Source organism: Neovison vison, chromosome 3 (genome assembly GCF_020171115.1).
Source record: "Neovison vison isolate M4711 chromosome 3, ASM_NN_V1, whole genome shotgun sequence".
Lineage (NCBI taxonomy): Eukaryota > Metazoa > Chordata > Mammalia > Carnivora > Mustelidae > Neogale > Neogale vison.
Genome location: NC_058093.1, coordinates 139,490,711 through 139,513,643, shown reverse-complemented (window position 1 = coordinate 139,513,643; position 22,933 = coordinate 139,490,711). Strand labels below are relative to the sequence as shown.

The 22,933-nt window shown below is 46.0% G+C and overlaps 1 protein-coding gene across 1 annotated transcript; it reads left to right on the top strand.

Annotated features, from left to right (window-relative positions):
- Positions 1 to 16,145: 16,145 nt before the first annotated feature.
- PMAIP1 (phorbol-12-myristate-13-acetate-induced protein 1) lies at positions 16,146 to 20,421 on the top strand. Its single transcript, XM_044242875.1, has 2 exons — positions 16,146 to 16,364; positions 18,843 to 20,421. The coding sequence occupies exons 1-2, from the start codon at positions 16,307 to 16,309 to the stop codon at positions 18,947 to 18,949; spliced, it is 165 nt and encodes a 54-aa protein (XP_044098810.1). The 5' UTR covers positions 16,146 to 16,306; the 3' UTR covers positions 18,950 to 20,421.
- Positions 20,422 to 22,933: the final 2,512 nt, after the last annotated feature.

Genomic DNA, 22,933 nt, shown 5'->3' with positions numbered 1-22,933 from the left:
CATTTTCCTCTTTATTTTGTCTTTCTATTATTTTTTACTGTATTTTTTTATATACTGTGTTTGATTAGAAATGTATTGATTTAAGATTATTTTTAGGCTCCCAAGAAACCATAGCAATATATACATTTCCTTTTCTCATTTACAAGATAGTCCTTAACTCAGAAATTGGAAATCCTTGCCTTTCATACTATATCCATTTGCCTGGGCAGTTGTGCCTGTGTGTGTGTGTGTGTGCACACGTGCATATGTGTGTGTGTGTATGTGTGTGTGTGTGGTGTCTGTGTGTCTGTGTGTGTTGGAGTGTGTCAGTAGAATTGCAGAATGATCTTGGACATTGTGACCAAATTGTCATGCAAAGTCATGGGTTGTGCCCAGAATCTACCAAGAGACTTCGTAACATTAAGAGTTAGTGGTCCTTTCAGTTTTAAGTAGATAAATTTTGGGGATCTAATGTACAGTGTGGTGATCACAGTTAATGATACTATATTATATACTTGAAAGTTTCTAAGAGAATAGATCTGAAATGTTCTTAGCACAAAAAGGAAGGAGAATTTATGTGAGCTGCTGCAGTGTTACTTAATACCATGGTGATAATCATTCTAAAATATAGAAATGAATCAAGTCAACACCTTGAATACCTTAAACTTGAACAATGTTATGTGGTGATTACATCTCAGTGAAGCTGGGGGTGGGAGGGTGTGGTCTTGAGATTAGAAGTTTATGAAGAGAATCCAGGTGAGGTGGAAAGCCCATTTATATGTCTTAGGATCCAAAGAAATACAAAATCAATTAAGGAATGGCAGCGTGGGAATTGCAGAACCCATGGGTAAGAGAGTATGTGATCAGGTCGCCATGGGCAATGGGACCTACAAGTGATGAAATCCAAGTTCTAGACCACAGATAAGGCTCAGAATGTTTCATCAGGGAGGCTGGTGAGAACCCAAAGAGCATTTCAACCCCCAGAATTACATGGAAGATAACTCCCCCTTTTGTTTAGTGTAAAAAGAGAGTTTCCTTTTATTTATTATTTTTGAGGATCTTTTTTACTCATTTGGAAGAGAGCGAGCGAGCGTGAGCAGCACAAGCAGGCGTGGAGGGGGGAGTGAGGAGGGGGAAGCAGACTCCCTGCTGAGCCGGAAGCCGCCATGTGGGGCTCCATGCCAGGACCCGGAGATCATGATCTGAGTCAAAGACAGATGCTTAACCATCTGAGCCACCAGGCACCCCAAGATAGTTTCCTTTTAAAGTAATATCTTTCAACCTGGAGAAGAATTTGAATTAGGTATGGAAATGTTTAAGAGAATCAAATCTTTCTTTGGGGAGAGATGGTGCGTGTTTAGTACTCTATGTACATTCATGTGTACTGGGGCACCTGGCCGGCTCAGCGGGTGGAGTGTGCAACTCTTATTCATGGGGTCATGAGTTTGAGCCCCATATTGGGCATAGAGATTATTTAAATTAAAAAAAAAAGGAGTGCCTGGCTGGTTCAGCTGGTAGAGCTTGCGACTCTTGATCTCAGGGTTGTGAGTTCAAGCCCTACGTAGGGTGTAGAGATTACCTAAAAATAAAAAGAAGAAAAAAGAAAATATGATGGATACTGATTTTTGACCTATATGCTATTCTGTGGTTAGTGTTTAAGAAACTTGGGCCTAGGGGCCGCCTGCATGGCTCAGTGGGTTAAAGCCTCTGCCTTCAGCTCAGGTCATGATCTCAGGGTCCTGGGATCGAGCCCCGCATCGGGCTCTCTGCTCAGCGGGGAGCCTGTTTCCCCCTCTCTCTCTGCCTGCTTGTGATATCTATGTCAAATAAACGAATAATATATATATATATATATTTATATATATATATTCCCATTTATAGCTAGGCCCAAGTTTCATATATATATATATATAAAACTTGGGCCTAGCTATAAATGGGAATTACAAGGCCAGTTCCTCCCCACGGGACTCCTGCTCCTCAGACGCTCTAAAAATCCTTTCCCCATCTCCACCCACCTCCTCAAGTAAAAAAGTAATCTCAACAGTACACCGTTAACTTCTTCAAGATACAGGCAAGGCCGCAGGCCGTGACAATACAATGGTGGTCTTTTAAAGGTCCACTGGTGTCCCCCAGTTAACAAGGAGCCAGCTCCAAGGAGCCCTCACATGCCTCCCCCCACTCCATTGTTTCCTCACAGAGGTAACTCCTCTCCTTTACTTATTACTTATTCCTCATTTACTTATTATTTAAATATCTCATTTACTTATTTACATATTTTACAAAAGCTCTTCAAGCGTTTAAAATGTATCCAATTTCTGTTTCTCCCCTTCATGGCTTTTGTTAGGATGGGGATCAAGTCACGCTTCCTGCTCATAGTCTCTCACAAAAATGACGAAAGTAAACAAAACCACAATTGTTTTACAAACCCAGCAAATAAGAAAAGGATGAGAAAATAGAGTGTTTACACATGCCAGCAAATGTCAGAGGTTTGATGGTGTTTTTTTAAGTGACTCAATGCATAGAAATTATAATGCCTTTTCTTATTTCCAGGTCTGTACATGCCCGACTTCTCATGTTATGGGCACATAAACACCACATAGATTCTCCTGGAATGCATGGCACTAGTTTAAAAAAAAAAAAAAGACCAGCACATGAGAAGCGACCAACAAGTTCTCCAACTCTGATGGTGTAAGAATCACCTGGAAAGGTTAAAATGCAGATTCTGACTCTGGAGGTCTGAGGTGGGGGCAGAGATTCTGCGTTTCTAGCTCTCGCGAGCTGCGAATGTTCTTTGTTCCCTCATCTCACACAAGCAGCCAGGATGACAGCGGTGAGTTAGAACTGTCTAGAACTGGAGAGTTTCATTTTGCTCGGGAGGCAAAAACTCACAAGGCACGCTCTGCAGAGAAGGATAATTTCGTTGTGTACGAGGCATTATCCTTTCTTAGAAAACCTTGAGGGAGCAGTGCATTGTTTTCAAAAGCCACACAGACACTGATGGGTCTGATGGGTCTCGTCTATCTGAATTTCACACCTCCCCCCTCTTCCTTGCATCTCTATTATACAGTGTATTAATAGTGACTGCACTGGAAATGGCCCAGCTCTCTTAAAGTTCGGGACCTGTGAAAAAAAAAGAAAACAGTTCCACTGCTGGAGGTGGGGGCCAGCAGATTTTGGTTTCATGGCCATTTATTTCAATAAACTCAGGTCATAAACCTTTAGGGCAGGGAGGCTCCGTTTTGAGGCTGAGATGAAAGCAAGTGCCGGCTGAAGAAACAATGACAAAGTCATTCACTTGTCGCTGGGGTCCTGGGGAGTGTGGATGCAGGTGCCCAGCAAGGCCTGACAGCAACATCCCTCGGGGTTAGTTCTGACCCAGGCATCAAAGCAGGCCACCTCGAAGTCCAGCTGCCAGGAGGAAAGTGATAGCCAAAGGAAAAAACAAGGGCGGGGCCCTGTGAAGAGACAAAATGTACCCTCACTTTCATCAGAGGCTCCAATCAGCTGAGCAGATCACGTTCAGAGCCCTTGGCCACAGCTCTGGAGGGCCCAGATTAGAGAGAGCGTGTGTGTGCGTGTGTTTGTGCTTTCGCCTGTGTGACAGGATAGTGATGGGAAGGGAAGTCTCCACTGTTACAGATTTTATACCAGCTGGATCAAAACAGCCCAAGAGGAGACTGTGAACAGAGCCACTCGGGGCAAGTTCCACTTTTTCGTCGCTATAGGCAATATTATTATTATCAAGAGTTTCCTCTCTTCTTCTGAGTCAAACTTTGCTCCCCGCTTGCCCCGGCACTCATTCTCCTAGTAGGATACTTTCAGTTTCAGAAAGACAGTAAGCTCACTGAGGGCTTGGCAAGAGAGTATGGGTACCTCAAATGAAAAACACATGCCTGCCCGCTGGCTGGAACAGCACACTTGGGAACAGAAAGTCGAAATCCTGAGGTTTCCAGAGACGGGACTTCACCAGCAACAAAGAACTGCCCAGGGGCCCCTGACTTCCTGGAATGCAGAAGGGCGGGAATGGTTTTCAAAATCCCAGCGCTTTTTGAAGTCTGAGTTGAAATAAGGAAGGAGAAGGGAAGAAGAGGAAATGGAGAAAAGCAGGAACCATCAGGGCTTCTGACTCACAGGGGGCCCGACTTTCAAGTTGACCTGGGCTCTCTGCGGAAAATGATCTCTTGCCCATCAATCAGTTGTACTGTCTTCACCTATCCTGCTGCCTGATAGCCTAAAAATAGAGACCAATGTGGAAACTTATCTTTGTAAAATGCAACCCTGCCTGGAAATAGCAACAAGCCATCAGCCACGCACATGCTGTTGTGAATTAGTTGAATTTCGAGCTGGGAATTAGAATGGAGAAAATTATAACGCAAGGAACCAGACCTTCACTGGACACTTGTGGACTTGGTCATAACAAAGGGTGCTTCTTGTTCAAGAGCACAGAAGGCAAAAGGCAGGGTCAGAGTATAGTCACTGCTCCTGGTCTATGTCATCAGATAATCCGTGTCTCCCTGACACAAGTTAAGATCGATTTTATTTTATTTTATTTATCTTATTTAAAAAAAGATTTAAATTTATTCATTTGGCAGAGAGAGAGACAAAGAGAGAGAGAGAGAGCATAAGCCGGGGGAGCGGCAGGCAGAGGGAGAGGGAGAAGGAGGCTCCTCAATGAGCAGGGAATGCGACACAGGGCCCGATCCCTGGACCCCATGCCTGAGCCAAAGGCAGACACTTAACCAACTGGGCCACCCAGGTACCCCTAAGGTCAATTTTTATTTAAAATAGTCATCTGTTGAGCACCTCTGTGCCAGGCATAGGAAGAAGAGCCAGAGACACAGTAGACACGGCCGTCAGCCCATGGAGCTCATGGTCTAGTTCAGGAGACTGATAAATGAGTACCATATCGAGCACCACCACCAAGAAACAAAGAAGCTACAAGTCCAGATACATTATGAGGAAAGAAAGCAAGGAGCGGAGCTCAAGAGGGATCAAGAAGGAGAACTATTTCCGCTCAGGTGCAGAGAGGTTCTCAGTGGCATTTCCGCTGGGATCTGGAGGACGGGAGAGTCAGCCGGGGCAAGTACAAGTCCGTGCAAACACTTTGAGGAAAAAGAGCTTCCTGTGATCGAGGAACAGAGAAGGACAAAATGCTGGAATGCGATTTCAAAGATCTGGGTTCAAACCATGACTCGGCTCCCTGCCAGCTTTGTGCCCTCCACACACGTTAGCCCTGGGATGCTGAGGTCTGAGACACAGTGATTAGACCTGTTGTTTTCACCTCGATGGCCACTGAGATTAGAACTCACTGATCCCACATTCCACTCAATTCCTACCTGGGATATTTATCGCTGGGTTTCCACACCATACAGACCAGTTGCCATTTCTGAGGAATATAAAATTGTCTTTTACTCTCCTACTGACTTTCTTTTTTTTTATTATTTATTTATTGGAGAGAGAGAGTGTGTGTGTGTGAGTGTGTGAGTCAGCAGGAGAAGGGAGAGGAAGGGGAAAGAACGTCAGGCTTGACACGGAGCGCGGACCCAGATGCGAGGGTTGGTCTCAACACCATGAAATCACTTTCACAACCCTGAAATCTTGACCTGAGCCGAAACCAAGAGTTAGACACGTAACCGACCGAACCACCCAGGCCCCCCTTTACATACATTTCTACTCGGTGTATACCTCGGAGGAATATTGGTCTGCATCCATCTAAACTTTATTTCCATAGATTCAGGGAAAACTAGGTGTTTCTCATTCCCCTGTCTGCCAATCAGTCATTCTTCCTCTAAGAATCCCAGTTACTAGTTTCTTGTGAAATCACTTTTTTTTCTTTCCTTGGAAATGCCATGTACAGTCAATGGTACCATTACAGCTTTATAACTACCTCGTGAAGGACTGAACTGCTGTCCTCATAAAGCCCATATGCGAATCACTCTACAGTTTACACCGTATTTTTTTTTTCAAATATTTTATTTTTAAGTAGTTTCTATACCCAGCATAGGGCTCCCACTCACGACGCCGAGATCAAGAGTCAGAGGCTCAGCTGGGGGCTGCAGCCAGGCTCGACCGGTTTATGTCATATTTTTACATCTACTATCTCACTTATTGAATCTTCCCCCAAATTTATGAGGTGGCACAGGGTCACGACTAACGAGTTAACTGCCTGGGCTCCAGAGAAGCTGGTCCTTTGCCTACAGAGACGCTGTAGGATTTCTGACTCAAAAACCGGGCACCGTTTTTGCATCAAGGATCAAAGTTAGTATCTGACGGCAGCGATGGGCAAACTGACAGATCCTGCATCCGGGGCTTCTCTGCGGTCTGAGGCCCCAGACTGAGCAGAGCTCGGTGCCTGGGTCGGGCTCCCTTTGCACCCCCTCGGGGAGTCTCCCAGCAGCAGGGAGCAGGGAGACTCCCGCTGTGCTCTCCAGAGGAACAAAGGGTTCAAACCTCCAGATAAATTTGGATATTTGGTCTTGCATATTTCCCTGCACACGGAGAGACAGCTCAAGAACAAACAAACAAACCAGCCTAAGCCAACCGCAAGTCACCTGCTCCTGCACTGGAGAACCCACCCCAGTCCCCGCCCGGGGGGCCCCTAGACTCTAAGATTCAAAAAGTGATTCATTTCCTCTTTTTCTTTTAGTTTCCTTTCTCTGCTGTCACCTCTTTCCTTTCTCTGAAGAACTCAGCCAAGTGGTCCTGTTGATAATCCTTGAATTCTGGCGGGCATTTGGTCTGTCATGCTTACACTCTGAGTTCTGCCGGCCGGAGCCTGCCTGTGTGCTTGGGAAGAGGAGGGCACCCATTGTCACCTATGCTCTGGGGGCTTTCGAGTGGGATGGCTGCCACTTTCTTGCCCTGCCCTCCTCGTTCTGGGCAGGGTGGTGGGGAGAGGCAGCTGGGGAAGGAATCTTCCCCATGGGACACCCACCGGTCGTAGCTGATTGGTCTGTGTTAGTCCTTTTCATTCTCCAAAAAAACCCTGCTTGGGAGGCACCATTGTCAGTCTCCTTCCCAAACTAGGGATCCTTTGGCTCAGAAGTGAAGCAACTTGCTTGAGTATCAAGGAAACAGACACAATGGGGAAAAAAGGTAGACGAGAACTAGATAGAAAATTCCCCCACTAACCTACCTGATATCTATGCATTTAATTCTTTGAGAGTTGGATCCTTATTCCAGGTACTTACTATTGTCCGAGAAAATATAGACAGGGACTCTTGGGTGGCTCACTCAGTTAAGTGTCTGCCTTTGGCTTAGGCCATGATCCCAGGGTCGTGGGATCGAGTCCCGCATTGGGCTTCTTGCTGGGCCAGGAGCCTGTTTCTCCCTCTGCTTGCTTGTGCTCTCATGCTCTCTCTTTCCCTCTCTCTCTGACAAATAAATAAATACAATCTTAGGAAAAAAGAAAAAGAAAATACACATAGACCCAGCAGGAGTTGACAGCCAGGAGCTGATGTCTGCAGCCCGGTGCTGACTGCCCCGCAGAGAGAAGAACAGAGCTCGGGTGGGTGCAGACAGTGGGCGGTGGGTCCGTGGCGGACCGTCGTGCTCCCTGGCTGATGGGGGAGCCAGATCGCTGCCCCTTGCCCAGTGTCATGGGACAGGCTCCCACTGCACGTCACTTGCTCTGGGCAGGATCCACATTCAAACTGCCAAGTAGGTTTCTACTGAATGCCAGAGGCTTTGGCTGCATGAGAGGCTTTGGCTATGTCATAATAAAATCGCAAAATCCCAAGTTGAACCACTGTAAGTGGAGATTCAGAAAGCTGATTATTTAGCATGTCAATTACCACCCAAGTCTGACAGATTTAAAAATCCTTTGGGGGTTTCCATGAAGAAGAGGATGAGGTAAGGCTGGCTGAGGATAACAAAAGCAGCTAAAAGAGGATGGGGAGGGGGCAAAGGTAGCAATGAGGGAGAAAGGGGGCTTCTGCCCTCAAGCAGTATCAGCTTAATTTTACGGGAGCCATAAAACCATCTGTGACACATGATACCAGTAAGCCAGAGAAATTATTTTACTGGCCCAACCGTGAAAATATTCACTCATAATTTCAAGTATTTTTTATGTATTCAGTTTTTATATTGAACCTTCTGCAGTTTGTTTTAATGCAAATAATGAGCTTGGGGTCGGGCATTAATTTGATTCCTGGAGGGGCGCCTGGGTGGCTCAGTGGATTAAAGCCTCTGCCTTTCAGCTCAGGTCATGATCTCAGGGTCCTGGGATCGAGCCCTGCATTGGGCTCTCTGCTCAGCGGGGAGCCTGCTCCCCGCTGCCGCCTCTCCCCCGCCAACCCCTGCCTACTTGTGATCTCTCTCTTGGTCAAATAAATAAATAAAATCTTTAAAAAAATGTTTCCTTGATGTATAGGAAATCATCCTAGAATGTTTCATGGAATAATCAACCTCGTTTCCACTAAAACGAAATAGCACGGTCATGTACTTTAGGCTCACGTGTTGTGGGGCCTGTATCTTCAACTGTCTGCTCTGCTCAACTCTTTGTCTTCATTATTGTGTCTTTCCATTTGCTTTCTAATATTTTAACAAATGGAAGGGCTAGTTCTCTTCAACTCGTTATATTCCTGAAGAAATCTCCACGAGGTTTCAGCTGGGATTTTATGGCTTTCACAGAGTGATTGGGCAGGGTCTCCTCATCCAGAAATAATTCTTCCATCTTTCAGGAAACAACCAAGATTCTTCATTTAGATTTCGCAAATGTCTTGAAAGACCGTATTTATAATTTTTTTGCTTTATAAATGGATGAAAGTTTTTTTTAAAGTAATCTCTATGCCCAGCGTGGGACTTGAACTCACGACCCTGAGATCAAGAGTGGCATGCTTTATTGACTGAGCCAGCCAGGCACCCTGTAAATGGGTGGTATTTTTTAAGCACTAAAGTTTCTAAGTGATTATTGCTGGAGTATAAGAACAGTTTCTAAGAACACTGATGTGTTATCTGACCTGACATGTTTTATGATCTCTCGTGGTTCTTTCTCTCCTGTTTCTCCTGCTAGGAACACCAGAATGCTGAGGCTTCTGGCTTCACTCTGGCCATCTCTCTTTCTCTGTCTCTCTCCCATTCTCCATCTGTCTTCTCTGCCACACTGATAGCTGGGGGTGGGGAGGTTCTCCCGAGCCCTGCGCCCCTCCCTCGTCCTATCTGAGAATAAAAACTCTCTCTCAAGTTTTTCCCTTCAGCTCTGGCAGGTGGTTATTTCCTATTTTATTTGACTCCAGGGATGACGGGAGACTCCCCCAAATTTTTAAGCAGAGCAGGGCTCTTGTTTTTTAAAAATAAAAATCTGATTCTCTCTGGGAGGAGTGTGGACACGGGAATTAGTGTTAGAGAACGTCATGCTGGCTGCCCTGTGAGGAGAGGCGGGTGTGCGTGTTTGGGGGGTGCTGGGGAGCCTCTGCAGGGGCCAGTGCAGAGAAGCAAACAGCGGACAGTGAGCCAAGAGGTACTCCGGAATATTTCGTACAGACGGGCTGTGACCTGGCCGAAGAGGGAGGGATGAGGCCGAGTTCTGAGTCTTCTGCTTGGACGCCAGGAGGGGCGTAGGCAGGTGGACTAGGATGGCGCTGGGTGTGGCCAGGAGAATGAGTAGATTAAGAGAATGATTAGTAGAAATTAGGAGAATGAGTAGATGCTCCAAAGGGTCCCAGGTTCATATTTGAACCACACAAATTTGAAGTTTGAGAACATGTAAGAGGATGTGGGGTGATTTGCAGTGGGCTTGAAATATGGGTGCTCTTGGGACAGAATCTGAGTGGGCTGTGAGAGTGCATGAGCCTGGGTAGGAGGAGACAGAGGGGGGCCGGGGAGCAGGCAGTGGCCTCTGCCAGGAGGAGGAACAGCAAAGGCCAGGAGAAGGAGAAGGAAAAGGAAAGCAGGTTTCTGATTCGACAGTGCGAGCTCTTAGGGGCTGGTCATTATCATCTTGGTGAGCATGTCAACTTTTAAATCTGGAGGTTTAGTGTTAAAGAGAAATACTTTTATAGGCATCAAAAAAAAAAAAAGGAGGCAGATTTTATTTATTTATTTTTATTTTTAAGATTTTTTTTTTTTTTATTTGACAGACAGAGATCACAAGTAGGCAGAGAGGCAGGCAGAGAGCCCGATGTGGGGCTCGATCCCAGGACCCTGGGATCATGACCTGAGCTGAAGACAGAGGCTTTAACCCACTGAGCCACCTAGGTGCCTCTAGATTAAAGGAGGCAGATTTTAAATGCCTAGCACGTGTGATCTCTTCTGCTTACTGTCAACCTTTGTCATCAACCAACAACCATAACGAACTAGGTGTAGAGTACAAAGTTTTGGGTTACAGTGGTCACTAACTTACATATTAGCACTTTGAATTCAGGCACATGATGTAATCTTTGGCTTTGGTTTTCTCATCTGTGTATGGAAGTGAAAACCTAGCCCACAGAATTGTTTTTTTTTGTTTTTTTTTTAAAGATTTTATTTATTTATTTGACAGACAGAGATCACAAGTAGGCAGAGGCAGGCAGAGAGAGAGGAGGAAGCAGGCTCCCTGCTGAGCAGAGAGCCCGATGTGGGGCTCGATCGTAGGACCTTGGGATCATGACCTGAGCTGAAGGCAGAGGCTTTAACCCACTGAGCCACCCAGGTGCCCCGAATTGTTTTAAAGTGGAAGGTCCTTCTCAACATGTCCCTTAATGGCCATGCATTCATTCAACGAGTATTTGTTGAGTGTCTGCTATGTCCCCAGCACTATAGGTCTAGGCGCTGGGAACAGTGGAGAACAAACCATGTAAGTCTGAGCTCATGTGAAGTTTGAGTTCAAAAGCAGAACCCGACAATCAACAAGTCAGACAACTAAATAAAATATATTTCCTGGAAGACAGTCAGATGGAGGATAGGGACGGGCAGTTTCAGACAGGATAGTCAGGGAGCCTTTCCAAGAAAATAGTATTTGTTCTGAGACCTGAATGGCCAGGAGTATTAGTCAGGGAAAGAGCAGGAGAAAGAGCACTGTCAGCAGAGTCCAGGCTGAGGGCAAAGGCTCGGAAGCAGGGAGGAAGGAAGGAGGCTGTAGAAGGGGGAGATCAGATGCATGGGTGTCCCCCCAACATTCCCACACTTCACAGGTCCTCTATGCCGGGGACACCCAGTCCAAGTGTGGGTGCTGTTGGCAGATTAGATTAGGCGCCAATGAAGGTAATCAACAACTCAGCCTACCTTCCAAGTCTATGTGCCAGAGAGAAACTGTGCCTTCCGTTCAAGGCAGCAATTATCCACACTGCTGGGTAACGACTCTGCTCGCTTGCTGTTAACACTCAAAGTTTCTGGACACTCCGAACATCTTCTAATTTCTAGCTCCCCTCTTCTGACTAACTGTGGTGTGTTTTGCCCCTTCTGCCTCATGTGGTTCATGATTACTATCATAATTACCAAGCATTTCAGCTCTCCTTCCCCATTCCACCACGCAAATGCTATGGGTCAAATTGTGTATGTATGATTATTACTGGTTTTTTCCTTTTTTTCCCAAGCCTGTTTATTCTGAGGTCCAGGCTTCTTTGGTCTCCTGAGGATAATAAACAGGTCTTATTTTTTTCCTTTTCCCTTTCCCTACATCAATTTTTTAAATTGTGAAATATAACACTCATCCAGAAAAGCATATCCTGTACAAATTATTTTAAACCTATCTCGTAAGAATATTTCCATGTGTTGTATGATTTCATAACACATTATAATCCATTTTAGTTACTTGCTGTTAATTCAGATATATTTTATTTCTTTATTTCTTTAACTAGACAGTAAACTACTTGAGGTCAGGTATCATTTCTTAAGTGGCTCATCCAACATGGGGCTCCGCCCCCTGAGCCAGCCAGGTGCCCTACCCTCCTATTGCTTTAAGCCACTGTTTGTGGTTCTCTGTTGTGGCAGCCTTAGGAAACTAATATAGGAGAAAATTTTATATATGCTGAAAAGTATCAAGTCATGCTCTAATAGAATGCGGTTCTACCCTAGTCAGGAAATGCGGGAATTTTAGGAAGACAGGGGCTGAGACAGTGACTGTCCTTGCTGACCCTACCACCTTGCATGAGAATGACCATACTGTGTATCCTCACGAGGCCCACCATCTCCACTCTCAACTCAGCTGATCTAGTCATGCTGCAGCCAGAGTGAACTTTCTCGAATCTGATCCTATCACCCACCCGCATGCTTAAAATCCTCTGTGGTTCCCCTCTGCCCTCCAAAGCATACACAAACTCCTCAGGTCCTTCTCCACTTACCACCTCTCACCGCTTCCTCCTCACCTTGCCTCCCCCTCCGTCTCTGCCTGGAACATCTTTCCTTTTGGCTTCATTGCTTGGCCAATCCTGTTTTTGCCGCAGTGTCTACATAAGTGGCCTTTCCCGCTTCACTGCCCGCCCAGGCTGTCCCACAGTCCTCCATAATTTCCCTGGGATGGGGAATCTCTGCCTGTATACATCTCCGCCCGTGTAGTTGGCCGTAGCACCCTCCAGCCTTGCTGTACAAGGTGAGGTCTGAGAAGCGGACGCTCGGGCATCCCCAGAGTTTTAAGACGCAGAACCTCAAACCCAGCTAGGTCTTCACAATCTGATGTGCATTCTAACAAGATACTCAAGTAATTCTTTTTTTTTTTTCCTTCCCCAAGTGATTCTTAACACGCATTGAGTTTGAGAGTTAGGCCTCTTCCACATCATCTCTGTGGGGGCAGGGAGCACTGTGTCCCCAGAACCCAGCACAGCGGCTGTTTAAACGGACATTTAGCTGATTTAATGCATGAGTCTGATTTCCTGTTAACAAGCCTGTCTTACAGGAAAACAAAACAAAACAAAAAAGTCTCCTTTTATCGGAATAAACAGACTCGTGTCTCCAGCCTATGTATTTTGTCACAGTTCCCTTTCAACTCCCCTTACACGTCTCTCATATTCTTTGTTTTCCTGTCAAATCCTATTTTCCGCACGAAATATGTGAATGACTGTTCTATTACTAATCATGTTTTCTGTTCTGTTCTGTTTTGGGTTTTATTAGTAATTAAAAAAAAACACACATAATGACAACACAGGCATTGTCAGATTTGCACCGTTAGTTTTGAACTTGGTCCATGAAAACTGATACCTAGTAATAGTTTAAAAAATTGTCCTCCGCAGCTCTTTTTTTTTTTTTTAAAGATTTTATTTATTTATTTGACAGAGAGAAATCACAAGTAGATGGAGAGGCAGGCAGAGAGAGAGAGAGGGAAGCAGGCTCCCCGCTGAGCAGAGAGCCCGATGCAGGACTCGATCCCAGGACCCCGAGATCATGACCTGAGCCGAAGGCAGCGGCCCAACCCACTGAGCCACCCAGGCGCCCCCTCCGCAGCTCTTTTTCCCTCCTCTCCCCTTCCCCTTCCTCATCCCTGCCCTTCTCTCTCCCTTCCTTCCTTAACAGATAGCAGAATTCTAATGCTTCATGATAAATATTTTTGTTGTGAGTCCCAGCCGTCAAAATCCTGATACATTTATATTTCTCACAAGTTCTCAGTAAATGATAACGTCGCTTTTCCAGAGAAGTATACAGGTGAGAGAGCCTTTACACACTCAACTTCAAATTCCCTTAACAGAATGTTAAATCTGAGAATTAATGGACCATCTCAAACCCAAATTTTTATTTTATTTTATTTTTTTCAAACCCAAAATTTTAAACGGTGCTCCATAAATCGCTGATTTGACCCACCTCTGATGACGCCTCCCCAACTTCCCCCCTCCCTTCCCCTTCCAGCAAGTTGAATTTGCAATTCGTTTAAAGGAACCACTCGCCTAAGGTTTGTAGCTATCACGGGTCACGTGGCTAACAACCTTTTATAATGATAATGTTAGAGGGCAGGATAGGCACACCCTTTGTAGGTAAACAACAGTAGGATTGCTTTTCTTTTGTTGAATGTGTCTGCATTTCAGGGTGCACGATTTGGTCAGAAGTGTACTAATTTATCCAGTCAGAAAATTAATGGTGTCCCTTATTAAGTCAGTCAAAATTGGGGGGCGCCTGAGTGCTTCAGCTGTTCGGCATCTGCCCTCCGCCCAGGTCCTGAATTTGGGTTCCTGGGATGAGCCCTGGGTTGGGCTCCCTGCTCAGCGGGGAGTCTGCTTCTCCCTCTCTCTGCCCCTCCCCTCCTGCTCCAGTTCTCCCTCAAATAAATAAATAAATAAAATCTTAAAAAAATAAACTAGGTTGTTTCAATTCAGGAGTAGTTTCGATCCTGGACTATAGCCTCCTCTAGACTTCTGCAAGACCAAGCCAGAAATAAATTCTTGCAGGTTTGTGTTGATTGAAGGATTTCAGGTAAACAAACAAGCTCAAACGCCCATGGGGGCACAGAATGTAAACGAGAAAAGCGACAGCAGGGGGCGTGGCCGCCGGGAGCTCCCGCCCCAGGGCGGTGGGGCGGAGGCTGCTACCAGGGTTCTAGCGTGCTCCGCGCGTTTGCAAAACGGACCCCGGGTTTTCGGACAGGCTGCTACCAGGCTTCTAGAAGCGCGCTCCGCCCGTTTGCAAAACGGACCCCGGGTTTTCGGACAGGCTGCCACCAGGCTTCTAGAAGCGCGCTCCGCCCGTTTACAAAACGGACCCCGGGTTTTCGGACAGGCTGCCACCAGGCTTCTAGAAGAGCGCTCCGCCCGTTTACAAAACGGACCCCGGGTTTTCGGACAGGCTGCCACCAGGCTTCTAGAAGCGCGCCACGCCCGTTTACAAAGCGGACCCCGGGTTTTCCAACAGGCTGCCACCAGGCTTCTAGAAGCGCGCTCCGCCCGTTTACAAAACGGACCCCGGGTTTTCGGACAGGCTGCCACCAGGCTTCCAGCGCCCTCTTGCCCATTTGCAAAACGGACGCCGGTTTTCAGAGCTTCACCGTTTACAAAGGACGCCAGAGATCGGAGCTTTGAAAGTCATCTTCTCAATTTTTAAATGTTGGTAACCAACTCAAATTTTCCCACACATTTTGCAAATCAGTACCATGAGCCAAACAGAGCACTCCGGGGAACCACACAGTTCTCAGTAGCCCATTTGCAACCTCTTCGTTGAATAGCGCAGATGATGAACATTCATTTCCCCCCAAAACTGTTATTACTGGGAACGCCAAGGTGGGTTAGAGCTCCCGCTCCGCGGGGGGCCTGACTAGGTTCAGATCCTGGCACCGCTCTCTGCCAACAGGTGCTCCAGAATTCCCTTGATGTCAAGAAACAAGTTTTCACCTGTAAACTGGCCTTTCTGAGTAAGAATGGCAGCTTCGCAGCATCGTTCGGAGGACAGAATGCGAAAATACCCGCTCAGGCCCTTCTCACTTAGCGGCTCTCAATACCTATAACCTAATCCCAATTACTACTTTCTAATAATGGCATTATTCAGGGACCCGCCAGACATCGTGTCGGTAGCCTCATATACTTCATTTCTCCTTCCACGAAAGCATCTGAAAAGTGTCCCATAGAATGCCTTACTCTTTTCATGTTACTAAGCAGCATCCCAGGGAGTTAATGTCGACCTCTCCAGAGGGAATACGCTCCACCAGCCCAAGCTGGGGCGGGGGACTAAGCCCTCTGCCCCCCGCCCCCACCCCACTTCCAGATCCAACTCGTGTGTACTTGCTCTCCCCAGGGTTTCAGTCTGGTACGTTAGTCCCTTTGCCTCTGGCACCCTCTCTACTGCTGGGAACGTTTTCTTCATCTCACTTCCCCGCAACCACCCGTGCCCTCCGAGCTCGAGCTCCCCCTTTCGGATCTGGTTCCGGGGTCGGTTTCGTTAGAGTCTCTATTTGCCGGTTTACGATAAGGACCAGGCGCCCGGCCTCCCCAAGAAGGCCGCCGCCTTCCCGCTAGAACTTTCCCGTCCGCGACTTCCCGGCTCCGCCACAGCTGCGACCGACGCCACGTGGGGCGGGGGCGCGCTCTCGGCCCGGACCCCCTCCGCGCGGGCCCCGCTGGCGAAGGGAGTCACGGCGAGGCGAGGCGGGGTCTAGACGCCGATCGCCGCCGCCGCCGCGGAGCGCTAACGAGTCCGGGCATATCCCCCAGTGCGGCGGCCCTCGGGGGCGGGGACAGGGGCGGGCGCACAGTCAAGTTTCGCTACGTCACGGTCCCGGGACAGTCCCCTTTATAAGGGGCGAGCCGGGCGCGAGAATCGTCCGGAGAGGGCAGTCTTCGGTCCGCTCCGGTTGTGCGCGCTGCTCCTGCCCGTGCGCGCTGCTGCTGCCAGTCCGCGACCCGCGTGCTGCTCGCCTCCTGCTGCCCTAAGGGGGCTTGGGTTGGACTGAGGTCCCCGGGGCTTTACCGCACAGCTCCGGTGGCTGCCTGTGGAGATGCCTGGGAAGAAGGCGCGTAAGAGCGCGCAGCCGAGCCCAGCGCGGGCCCCAGCAGGTAGGGAGCAGCTGGGGTCCGCCGAGATCCTGGCCGGGGCCGGGGCGAGGTCAGGGTCGAGGTCTTGGTCCCGGTCCCGGCGGGGTCTTCCTAGTAGCCCGCGGCCTCCGGGCCCGGCAGGTCTCCGTCCTTGGACATGCTTTGGGGGCGCCTCCGGGAGGTTTTTCAGGGTTTTTACCCCGGATGGTGGAGACGGCGAGGGAGGAAACGCGATATGGGATGCACACGGGGATTTTAGCGGAGACATAAAGCCTTGTTTTCGCCTTGCGTGCCTTCCGGCCCCACTTTCTCTGCCCCGGGGCCACGGGAGAAAAAATGCAAGTGCAGTCGGCGAGGAGAAAGTCCTGATCGCGGCAGGTGGGGACGGGAGAGGCTCCTCTGGGAGCGGCCTGGCGACCGGCCCTCTTCCTCCGGAGTCGGGGACCATGGACGGCCCCGCTCTGAGTGTTGCCACTCTTGGGCCCCCAACACAAAACGGTCCGTTACGCCTCGGTCTATGGGGGCTCTGCCACCGAGGGCTGGTGGAGCGTTACGGAGGCCCCGCGAGGACCGCTGGAGCCGGGAAAGTTGTGCTGTCTTGAGTGGTAACATTTGAACAGTCGTTATTGGTTGTGGAGATGGATAGATGGGAGGAGAACAGCAGATGGTGTCCATAGTGGTTTTTCATCCATCCATTCTTTCTTCCTCCCTCCATAAAGCCTCATCGAGTAAGTTTTTAGACCCGCCCTCTCCCTTATAAATCTTAGCACACAGGGCAGCCGTCCGCTAAGGGGGTGTAGCGAAGGCGGCCCTCAGGCTCCCAGCTCGAAATTCGTCATACTGCTATTGCATCAGACGCTGATGGCCCCCTTTTAACTTACTTTCGATTTATAGAGCCTGTGAGGCTTGCAAGGAAGTGGCGGGACCATCCTGCCTAAGTGGGCACCGGGGTGCTCCCTCTGGCTAGCTCTTGGGAGGCCAAAAAGTTTGACCCACCTTTTGTGATGTCAAGAAATCTCGAGTTTCCAGAAGGCCTAACCTGAGCGTACCTTTCTGCCATTTTCCACTTCATTCTTAATAATACAGGACAGCAGAAAGGGCCCTCTTAAACTCGACTGGACAGTTACACATCTTTTAATTGAGATACAAGAGACCTAGGACATTGTATTAGCCTTGATTGATGTATGTATCAAAGGATGATTCAGTTTATGTATATATTGTGAAATAGCGCTAGTTAACATCCCACACCACACGTAGTTTTAATTTTTTTTTTAATTACTGCTTTTATAGAAGTGTAACAGAGATGAAGGAAACAACTAGCAGCTAGTTTCTGCCCCCTCTTTTGGGGAAAGAGATCATTTTTTCCCCTTTAAAATCCTTTTGTAATCCTTTTTCTTCTTAATACTCATTTAATGACAATATATCGCTTCTAAAAAGTAGTAAACTTGTGAATTAAACATTTTTTAAAAAGATTTTATTTATTTATTTGACAGAGAGAGATCACAAGTAGACAGAGAGGTAGGCAGAGAGAGAGAGAGAGGGAAGCAGGCTCCCTGCTGAGCAGAGAGCCTGATGCGGGACTCCATCCCAGGACCCTGAGATCAGCGGCTTAACCCACTGAGCCACCCAGGCGCCCCTGAATTAAACATTTTTGCTTCACTCATAAAGGCAGTGGAGTTGCACAAATTGGGTTTGTAAGAAGAATTTGGTTTACAGTGTAATGTAAATTTATAAGTTATTTTAGAGAATGTAGTCTTATTTTTGCAAGATTTTATGAGTCTTAGAAGAACATTTCAAAGAGTTTTTCAGTGAGGTTAATTTAGAGGGGCGCCTGAGGGGCTCAGTTGGTTAAGCATCTGCCTTCAGCTCAGGTCATGATCCCTGGGCCCTATCAGGCTCCCTGCTTGGTGGGGAGCCGGCTTCTCCCTCTCCCTCCGCTACACCCCCTGCTTGTGCTCTCTGTCAAATAAAATTTAAAAAGGACGGGAAGATACATTTAGATTTGTCTGTTGATGAAGGTCTAATACGAGGTGTGAATTACTGCCATTTAAAAAACAGATTCTACTTTAAAACAGCATCCTCTGTTCCCCCAAACAACTCTCAGTGAGGGAGAAAAGGATGACATCACCTGAGGCTGGCCAAGGCTCCCTAACTCCGTGGTGTATGATGGAAGTTTCCCTGTTGAAAGGGAGCATTTGTCGCATTCAGTGTGTTTAAACACACACACACACACACACACATTTCAGAGTAAACATCTTTATTCTTAACTATTCTGTTGATTTATGAGTCACAGTGTGTCTGTATATGGTGTGTTGGGGGGGAGGGTATGCATGCTAAGTCACGTTTCTTGCATTGAGAAAATGGGTGTACATAAAGCTAAAATTAAGATAAATGTTCACTGAGTAAATACTCAGCTTGTCCCTTGGATGGGCACATTAACTCTTGCTGGTTGCAGTTGGTAATACCAGTGTGATTTTAATGTTTAGCCTTCCTTTTCAGACCCCGAAATGGAGTGTGCCATTCAACTCAGGAAATTTGGAGACAAACTGAATTTCCGGCAGAAACTTCTGAATCTGATATCCAAACTCTTCCGGTCGGGAACCTGACTGCTTCGGAAGCTTGAACGAGGAGATTGCTTTAAAATGGAAGATTCCCCAGTAGGTGCAAATTTAATCTAGAGGAAATGCCTTGTAATGGAGAAGATCTCACTTGCTTTTTGGACGTCCTTGGAAATGAAGATGGGATACAACAAAGACGGATTTTTGTTGATTTTCCAGAAGACATTTGTTTTGACTCATGAGGATGTTATAAAACCATTTTGTTTATTTTAAAGCAAGAATGGAGGAGCTTTGAAAAATAAGGACTTAATTACTTAACATTTTGTTTTTACTTCCGAAATTATTCGGTAATTTTGCTGAAGGTTGCTGTGCAGCCTACTGTAACCGGACTTGGCAGATGAATGGACAGTGGTCAGAGGCAAAGAAACATGTGTGTTCAGTGTTGGGTTTTATTTCGGGATGACAACTCCAGAGTGAGGGATAAGACTTGGTTTATATATTATCTTGTTAAAAGTAAACATTTCATTCTGAGAACACTGAATGTTGTAGAGAGTGTGGATTCCACAGGTCACTACAAAATATGAAATGATTTGAAAGCTTATTTCTTCTGACTCAAAAATGTATCGCTTCTGTTCAGATGATCCTTGAATTATGTTTCTGTGAATCTTAACGGGAAAGACTGTACTTTGAAAAAAAAATGTGATAGAGGTATTAGTTGGCTCCAGTAAGATTCTTGAAGGTAGAATGTTTCAAGATAAAGAGCACAGGGATTTTCTCAGAATCAGAAATAATGGGGAAAAAAAGGTGATTTAGGCTTTTTTACTGTTGTAATTAATACTTAGTAAAACAAATATACTAAAGTAACTTGATAAGATGAATGTGTTTCTAGAGAAGTTTCTAAAATCTGTAAAAGGCCTTTCTCATACTGGTCAGGGTATGTCTCATAGGAAGTGATCTGTTAAGAGAAATTAAGTATGTTTTACATAGTTCTTTTCTTTTCTTTTTTTTTTTTTTTAAGGGGGATTGGATTTGGATTTCTCACCTGGAATAAAAATGCTATATATGTATAATTTGTTTTAGAATAATACGTAGATCCTGAGAAAAGTTTCATGAATTTCCCTTTTTTTATTGTTAAAAGGCCAGTCTGCATCAAAAAAGTCCCTAGATAGATAAAAAATAATGTCATGATTGAATTTCAGCAGGAATAATTTTATTTATTTTACCTATTTATGATGAAAATATCGTTTTGCTTGAAAATGTCTATTAAAGTTACATTTTTAGGTTATGAGACAAGGCTTTCATAACCACTTGAACTTAACAGTAAGAATGTTTTGCCCTAGGCTGTGGTCACTTTAGATGAAACATTACCTCAGTATCTGTTTTCTCCTCAGTATTATTTAGTTGCAAAAATGCTTTTTGTCTGTCTAGAGGCAGATATTTTGCCGTTAGGATATTTATGGTCTGTAACTGTATTTATACATACTAAATTGGATACTGTAGCTATAAACTACTAAGAATCATCACCGTTTCTCTGCTTCTTCCTTTCTGTCACATCACCGGCCCGGTGTTCATTACGAAACCAAAATGGTTTGACAGGTTTCCATCAGCAGGTCCTTTCTGACCACTACCTCCTCAGTCACAGTTATTTTGCCTGGAGTGGAACATAGGGGGACATTTAGCATGATTTCTGCTGTCAAGGGACTTGCCGTTTAATGAGGAGAGGAAATAGTGAAAAAGAAGAAATTCATGCCTGGCAGAGGTCTTGAATGTCTTAGTTCCTGGAGAGTGATTTATTGAAAGTTGCCTATAGAGATTAGTCAATATCCATGGGGCTCCAATGTGTCCCTTCCTTGGCTGCTTGGGGACCTCTGCCAGCTAGAGAAGCTTCTGGGTGGTTTCCTTGACGATGGCCTCACAGTTCTCTCTCATCTGCCCCAACCCTGAGCAGCTAGTATTGCTTCATCTGAAGCTAGTCATGTGCAGAGGAGTGGCTTTCCTGTTAGAGGGTGAGAACTCCTAGTTGGTAGCTCTTTAGGCTGAAACCCCAGAGTGTAAATTACCTTGCTCCGAAGGGGAGGCTAAGAGGAGGGGCTATCGGAGGAAAGTGACACCCTGGGTAGGGGGAAATGAAGGGCTGCCCCAGGCCATTGGGGGAGGGAGGATGGGGGGAGATTGGCTCCGTAAAGGTGAGGGGGCCCGTCTGCGTGATTTGATTTGAGAGTCTCTGGAAGAGGAATTCCTGTCCCTCTGCCCCTCTGCGTAGCCAGAAGTGCACTGTTGGTGTTAATGAGTTTTCCTAAGAGTACCCTTGCTGCTTTTTTTTTTTTTTAAATACAAGGAGTAGCATAGGAAAGCTTTGGCACCATGCACAATCTTAAGGTCTGAGGACTATATATTTTCAAAGAATTATTTTTTTAAAAAGACTTTATTTATTTGAGAGAACACCAGCGAGGGGGAGGGGCAGAGACAGAGGGAAAAGAAGCAGGTTCTCTGCTGAGTAGGGAACCTTATGCCGGCCTCCATCCCAGGACCCTAAGATCAGGACCTGAGCCCAAGATAGACACTTAACCAACTGAGCCACCCCGGCACCCCAGAAAAACAATGTCAAAAAATTCCCAGGATGTCCACATAATTGTAAATATTGACTAAGGAAAAGCTACTGGGAATTAAAAAAATAGTTTGGCTTGCATTTATATGTAAGAGAAAATCTCCATAACCTTTATATTTGAAAAGTCACCTAGAAATGGCAATGTATGCTGTTAGTAAAATGCATACAAAAAGTGTAATTCTTAGACTTAGTTTAAAAATTGAACAAAAAAAAAAATCACTCTCTTCTGCACCAACATGTCTATAGTCCTTCACATTCAAGTTACCGTCATTCCCTCCACAGCAAGTAGAGGGGAAGGCCTCCTGGGCTTTGTGTCTTGGATTAAAACAATATTGAATCACTTTAGCAAAGCACAGTCTCTCGTATTTGAAACTTTGGCAAAATGATGGGATCTTTAGGAAAAAAATAAAATCAGAAATGCCAGAATTAAGGCTATGACTGAAGTAACTGAAGAAGGTCTAAACCCATGGAAGCTTCATTCTGAATCCTAAATATTCCAAACCATTTAAAAAATGGGCCTCAAATTTCAAGAACTATATTTTGTTCACTTGTTTAAAAAGATTTTATTTATTTGGGGGCAGAGCTCTGGGGTAGGGCAGGGGACAAGCAGGCTCCCGGCTATGCCATGCAGAGCCCAATAGGGGGCTGGATCCCATGACCTTGAGATCATGACCTGAGCAGAAACCAAGAGTGGGATGCTCAACCGGCTGAGCCACCCAGGCATCCCTATTTTTAATTTTTATAAACTGGACAAAATTTCTTCTGGAGCTGTCTCCTTGTATCATTTGAATGTGTAAAGGAATTAAACTCCCCCGAACAAATATGGTCAGGTAACAAATGGGCTACACGTCAAGGAATAATGTGACATGCTTTAGTAAGCTGTCCTATGCTGGTAGGTTTTTTGGTTTTAAAGTTGATTTATTTTTGTAATCTCGACACCCAATGTGGGGGTCAAACTCATGACCCAAAAAGCAAGCGTTGCGGGCTCCTCCAACTGAGCCAGCCAGGTGCCCCTCCTGTGTTGATAGTTTTATTTTGACATGTTTTTATCAGCTCTCCTTCCATTATTAATCAAGAATACATGAATCTAATTGTGTAATTTACATTTACACAATTTAAGAGAAAACCAGCAACGACTCAAGATTTTGCATACTCAACAGAGTATAGCTTATAGAGCTTTATCAAAGTCTCTGCCAAAGCAAGCTTTTCTTGTTTGGTGAATTTATTTATCTCTGTGTATGTGTCTTTCCTGTCCTTAGGGAAAATGCCTGTATTGTCTCTCTATAGTTATTAAATCTGTTTAAGTTACTGATCATTTCAGGGACTGTGGGGGCTGGGGAAGGATGCAGGTAAGAAATGGGGAGGAGAGAAGAGGGACAGAGATCTCTTTGTGCTGCAATGTGCAATTACTAAAGATACAGAAA